General features: G+C 53.5%; 1 protein-coding gene across 1 annotated transcript; it reads left to right on the forward strand.

Annotated features, from left to right (window-relative positions):
• Positions 1–170: 170 nt before the first annotated feature.
• ZFP36L2 (ZFP36 ring finger protein like 2) lies at positions 171–4,501 on the forward strand. The gene is made up of 2 exons (XM_081253793.1): positions 171–562; positions 1,096–4,501. The coding sequence occupies exons 1-2, from the start codon at positions 512–514 to the stop codon at positions 2,527–2,529; spliced, it is 1,485 nt and encodes a 494-aa protein (XP_081109919.1). The 5' UTR covers positions 171–511; the 3' UTR covers positions 2,530–4,501.
• Positions 4,502–6,000: the final 1,499 nt, after the last annotated feature.

Here is a 6,000-nt window from a genome sequence, read left to right on the forward strand (position 1 = left end):
CCGCCCCGAGGCCTCTCCGCCCCCTCCCCCCAGAGGAAAAAAATTGGCGGCGGCCAATGGGAGGCCAGGAAGGCGCCTGACGTCCGCAAGCCGGCGGGCGGCGTTGCCTGGAGACCCCGACGGGGTCAGCCTTCTGTCCCCTCCCCGCGGCAGGCCCGCCCCGCCGCTGCCGCGCTCCGGGGCTCTATATAGGGCGCGCGCTCTCGGGCGGCTGAGTTCCAACAGTCCGCGAGCTGCTGTCGGCTCCGCGCGGGGGGGGCGGGCCGGGCACCCCGGGGCGCGGAGGAGCGCTCTAGCTTCACTCTCCTCTCCCCCCACTCTGCACTCCCGGGCACCCTCAAACCAGTTCAAGCTGCTGCCCCCGCTCCCTCTTTTCTCGCCCCCCAGCAAACTTTCGGTCCCTCCCCGCCCCTCGCCCGTTATTCGTCGTGGCTCAAGCCCGGCCGCGCCGCCCCGAGGGCTCCTCCGGACCTCCCAGCCTGCAGCTCCGACCATTACAGGATCCAGAAACATGTCGACCACACTTCTATCCGCCTTCTACGATATCGACTTCTTGTGCAAGGTACGCGGAGGAGCAGGGAGGGAGGAGGGCGGGCAAGCAGGAAGCCCTTCGAGTTTTCAGGCCTGGCCTTCTGTCCTCGGATTTGGGGGTCCTCTTCCCTCCTTGACTTTTTGGGCTCGGGAAAAATGCCGGAGTTTGCAATGTGTGCTCGAACCTTGTGGACGGGGAGAAGGAGCGGGGAGGAAGGGCAGGAGGGAGTCGCTGTAGCTGTTTAGTTTCTCCGCAGCCGACCACAACCACGCTTGCCCGGGGCTTCCCGGACGGGGTTTGCGCCGCCCAGGCCGGCGGCCCACGACTGAGGATCACATGTCGCAACCCAGCGCGGCCTAGGGTGGAGAGTCCGACTCCTCCCAACGCGAACTTGATTCTTGTGCGCGTGTAAGGGTGGAGGTTGGGGGCCGAGTCGAAATCCGAAAAAAAACAAAAAGAATTGGAGGTCTGGAAGTGGTTCTTCTGCAACTCACCCCAACGCATCCCTCCCCTCTTCCTTTTCCCACTTTTCATCCCTTCCCCGCTACCCTCCTTTTTGGCAGACGGAGAAGTCCCTGGCCAACCTCAATCTGAACAACATGCTGGACAAGAAGGCGGTGGGGACACCCGTGGCCGCCGCCCCCAGCTCGGGCTTCACGCCGGGCTTCCTCCGACGGCACTCAGCCAGCAACCTGCACGCGCTCGCCCACCCCGCGCCTAGCCCCGGCAGCTGCTCGCCCAAGTTCCCGGGCGCAGCTAACGGCAGCAGCTGCGGCAGCGCGGCGGCGGGCGGGCCGGCCTCCTACGGCACCCTCAAGGAGCCGTCGGGGGGCGGCGGCACGGCCCTGCTGAACAAGGAGAACAAATTCCGGGACCGCTCGTTCAGCGACAACGGCGAGCGCAGCCAGCACCTCCTGCACCTGCAGCAGCAGCAGAAGGGGGGCGGCGGCTCCCAGATCAACTCAACGCGCTACAAAACTGAGCTGTGCCGGCCTTTCGAGGAGAGCGGCACGTGCAAGTATGGCGAAAAGTGCCAGTTCGCGCATGGCTTCCACGAGCTGCGCAGCCTGACGCGGCATCCCAAGTACAAGACGGAGCTGTGCCGCACCTTCCACACCATCGGCTTCTGCCCCTATGGGCCGCGCTGCCACTTCATCCACAACGCCGATGAGCGGCGGCCCGCGCCGTCGGGGAGCGCCTCCGGGGACCTGCGCACCTTCAGCGCCCGCGACGCGCTGCACCTGGGCTTCCCGCGGGAGCCGCGGCCCAAGCTGCACCACAGCCTCAGCTTCTCGGGCTTCCCGTCGGGCCACCACCAGCCCCCGGGGGGCCTGGAGTCGCCCCTGCTGCTCGACAGCCCCACGTCGCGCACGCCGCCGCCACCCTCCTGTTCCTCGGCTTCGTCTTGCTCCTCGTCCGCTTCGTCCTGCTCCTCGGCCTCGGCTGCCTCCACGCCCTCGGGCGCCCCGACGTGCTGTGCCTCTGCGGCGGCAGCGGCCGCGGCCGCGCTGCTGTACGGCACCGGGGGCGCCGAGGACGTGCTCGCCCCGGGCGCGCCCTGCGCCACCTGCTCGTCGGCCTCGTGCGCCAACAACGCCTTCGCCTTCGGCCCGGAGCTGAGCAGCCTCATCACACCTCTCGCCATCCAGACCCACAACTTCGCCGCCGTGGCCGCCGCCGCCTACTATCGCAGCCAGCAGCAGCAGCAGCAGCAGGGCCTAGTGCCCCCCGCGCAGCCCCCGGCGCCGCCCAGCGCGCCCCTCCCTGCCAGCGCCGCTGCGCCGCCCTCGCCGCCCTTCAGCTTCCAGCTGCCACGCCGCCTATCCGAGTCGCCCGTGTTCGACGCGCCCCCTAGTCCCCCGGACTCACTGTCTGACCGCGACAGCTACTTGAGTGGCTCCCTGAGCTCGGGCAGCCTCAGCGGTTCTGAGTCCCCCAGCCTCGACCCCGGCCGCCGCCTGCCCATCTTCAGCCGCCTCTCCATCTCCGACGACTGAGGCAAGAGGGCGCTAGTGAGGAGGAGGAAGGGAAGGCCGTTCTGGGGGTGTTGGAGGGCGCCCCTGCAGTCGCGCCCCTGCTAGGGGCAGGGAGGCTCGGGAGTGTGGGGGGCTGACCTCGGCCACAAGCAGACTGCAGGCCGCACCGAGCACTTGGACTCGAACTTGTGTGCCGGGAGGGGCCCCCACCCCTCCCCTTTCGGTTTCCTCTTGTTTTGTTTTGTTTTGTTTTGTTTTTTATTATTATTTTTATTATTATTACGAAGCTTCATTCTTGTTGAGCGAAAAAAAGCCAACGAACTTTTTGTATTGAACAAAATATTCACAACAGAGCAGTTGTGATGCGAATAGAACAAAAACCAAACACAAACTTTTTTAGGTCTCCGATGAGTTTGGGACTTTAGGAAAAATCAACCTGGCACCAGCAGCTACCAACCACCATTCCATATCTTCACTTGCAAAGCATTAGTTACAGTCCAGATGTGGGGACTCTTATCTTGAGAGAGGTTCCTAATTGTCTCAGACCAGTGTAAACAAACAAGCCAACCAACACCTTGCTAAACCTATAAGCTTTTAGAATCCAATATTCTGCCAAGAATATGCCTTGATAGTAGACCTCAGCTCCATAGGTGTTTTTTGTTTTTTAACAAAGTTATATATGTCTGGAAAAAAAAAAAACCTTGCATTCCAAAGTTTCATACTGGTTCCTGGTTTCATTGCCACCACTTAGTGGATGTTTAAGTTAGAACCGTTTTGTCTGCTCTTTCTGGAAGCCTTGGGCAGAGCTTAGTTTGTAATTGTTGGGGAATAACTGCTGAATTTTTAGCTGTTTTGAGTTGATTCGCACCACTGCACCACAACTCAATATGAAAAAACTATTTAACTTATTTATTATCTTGTGAAAAGTATACATTGAAAATTTTGTTCATACTGTATTTATCAAGTATGATGAAAAGCAATAGATATATATTCTTTTATTATGTTAAATTATGATTGCCATTATTAATCGGCAAAATGTGGAGTGTATGTTCTTTTCACAGTAATATATGCCTTTTGTAACTTCACTTGGTTATTTTATTGTAAATGAGTAAAAAAATCTTAATTTAAGAGATTGTATGTAATATTTATTTCATTAATTTCTTTCCTTGTTTACGTAAATTTTGAAAGATTGCATGGTTTCTTTACGGAAATCTTATCTTGATGCTGTGGAAGTAGTTTGAGGAATATCTTTTGAGTTTTTCTTAGAATGTATAATGGTTGTAGCCCATCCAACTTTAAAAGAAAAAAAAGTGACCACATACTTTGCAATCAGGCTTACATGTGGCATGCTTTTCTCATTCCATCTTTATAAATCAGCAGAAAATGGTTTTTGTTTGCTTATTCCACCAGTTCTACTGTGACATACTCTGCATATAAAGACATGTAGCAATAATGGGGGGGGAGGGTAATCTCACAGTGCCTTTGGAAGGGCCAGAACTTGCCTTAAATCTTCCTCAACCAAATAAGTATTTTGTCTATTAGTGCTTGAGAGAATTTGAATGTAGGATGGGTTCAACTGCACAAAAGGAAAAGATTTTTACCACTTTTTTTTTTATATAGCTATAAAGTGAAGAGGCCACCTCTTAGTGCTAAAATGGTATGTAGTACATGAATATGCCTTGTTTAATTACAGAAAATTCCAAAACTTGTACTATTTTTTTTTTTTCCGTGTGGAGAGGCAGGAATGCTTTCCTGGACGGCGGATGAATGAGCAGTAGATGTAGTTTGTTTGTACGTAGGTACAGTTGGAGCACTATGTATGTATGTATTCTGGACTACTTTGACAGAAGTAGGTATTTGAATGTAACAAGGTTAAGTCAACTTGAGTTGTAATATATTTGGGGAATCAGTTCACTACAAATTGTGACTGTAAACATTGTACTGTAAATGTTTTGTAGTTTTCCCCCAATAAAACTTTTGGGAAAAAAAGGTATTATTGTGTAAGATAGCTTCCTTTTTTTTAAATGGGAGTATCTAGGTTTCTAGCTTCTCACCACTGTCAGGCATTACCCAGGTCTTAGAGGGATTGGGGGCTAGGGTTTAGAGAACTGGCAGAGCCAGAGTTCAGAAGAGCCTGTCCCCCTATATATTTTATATACAAGTTCTTTTAGCTGAAAGAAAGTAATTTGGACCGTCAAGGGCATTAGTTAGCTGTTCTCTTTGGTAACAAGATGCATCCCCGTGTTGGCTGAGTGGCTGGTGGCTGGGCCTGGCTGGGAGGCCTGAGGCGTGGGGCCTGCCTGTGAGTCACCAAGCGGATCACGTGTCTGCAGTGGCAGCTGAAGGTCTGATTTTTTTTTTTTTTCTTTCCACTGGGACACACAGGGAACCAAACTGCTTGGGTGAGGAGGGTCTTGCCAGCCCTTGGCTGAACTGGGGATGGGGGCTTAGGCCCAGCCTTTCCTGGGCCGGAGAACTAGGGTTTGGCCTGGACTTTGGAAAGCCTGGTTGTGTCCTTGTCCACAGAAGACAGAAGGAAGATGAAACAGGTTAAACTTATATCTGGGTAATGTTTATGTGGATGGCTTCCTCTGGGAGTGAGCACACACGTTATTTATGCAAAAGGATTAGTGTCTGTGCTTGAGACAACTGTAAGCGGCCAGAAAGCAAATCCAACCCAGGTCTGGAAAAAAAGGAAGGGAAAAAAAAGAAAGCATCAGTCTGTCTGCTGATTCTCACACAATTGAACAAAACCTTAGTATGGTTCTTTCCTACAATCACTTTAGAAGTTAAAAATGTGGTTCATAAATCAATTCCTGTTTTTCCTTCTCTATCCCGCCCCCGCCAACATACACAGAGTTCAGACTTTTTTTTTTCCAAAGTAAGTAAGAGATTTAGCAAAAGTTTTGTTTCCTCATCTACAACGTATGGGCTCTATCACCCATACTTGCATCCCCTCGACCCTGTGTTTGCCTGTGTTCGCCGGGGGTGGGGGTGGGGGGGGGTCTCCCGGGTCTCACAGCTGAGCCTGATGGGGAGGGCGCCGTCGGTGGAGCGCGCCAGGCCCCGGGCAGCTGTTTCACGTTAACGATGACTGCGCTGGTGTTAACCGGAGCGTTTTGGTGCTGGGTGCGCCGCTGCCAAAGGGGATGGGAAACAGTTTCAAAGTTCTCCCAGATGCCGGCCCCTGGCTGGGGAGGGGCGGGTGGGCAGCCTCAGCAGCGGGGGAGGGGAAGCCTGAGGCCAAGGAGGGCTCGATGAGTGAAGACCCTGCAGGCTCCTAGGCCTCTTCACCATAAAGAATGTACAATGGCGAGGAAAAGTCTAAAAATGTGGTGCTATATAGGCCAAACTGCATTTCAAAGGCCTTGTTTCCACTTCATTCCAAGACATTTTTCTAAACAAGTGCTTTTGATCAACTGGAATGTTAGACTTCTTTTTGGGGTAAGCCACGTTCATTTTTAAAAATTGGTTTGTCTGAAAGCCCAACTG

This window comes from Mesoplodon bidens (genome assembly GCF_964165515.1).
Source record: "Mesoplodon bidens genome assembly, chromosome: 14".
NCBI classification, from domain to species: Eukaryota; Metazoa; Chordata; class Mammalia; order Artiodactyla; family Ziphiidae; genus Mesoplodon; species Mesoplodon bidens.

Coding starts and splice junctions, on each gene's coding strand:
- ZFP36L2 (XM_081253793.1), top strand. CDS start 512: ATGTCGACCACACTTCTATCCGCCTTCTACGATATCGACTTCTTGTGC. Junction 563..1,095: donor ATATCGACTTCTTGTGCAAG/GTACGCGGAGGA, acceptor CCTTTTTGGCAG/ACGGAGAAGTCCCTGGCCAA.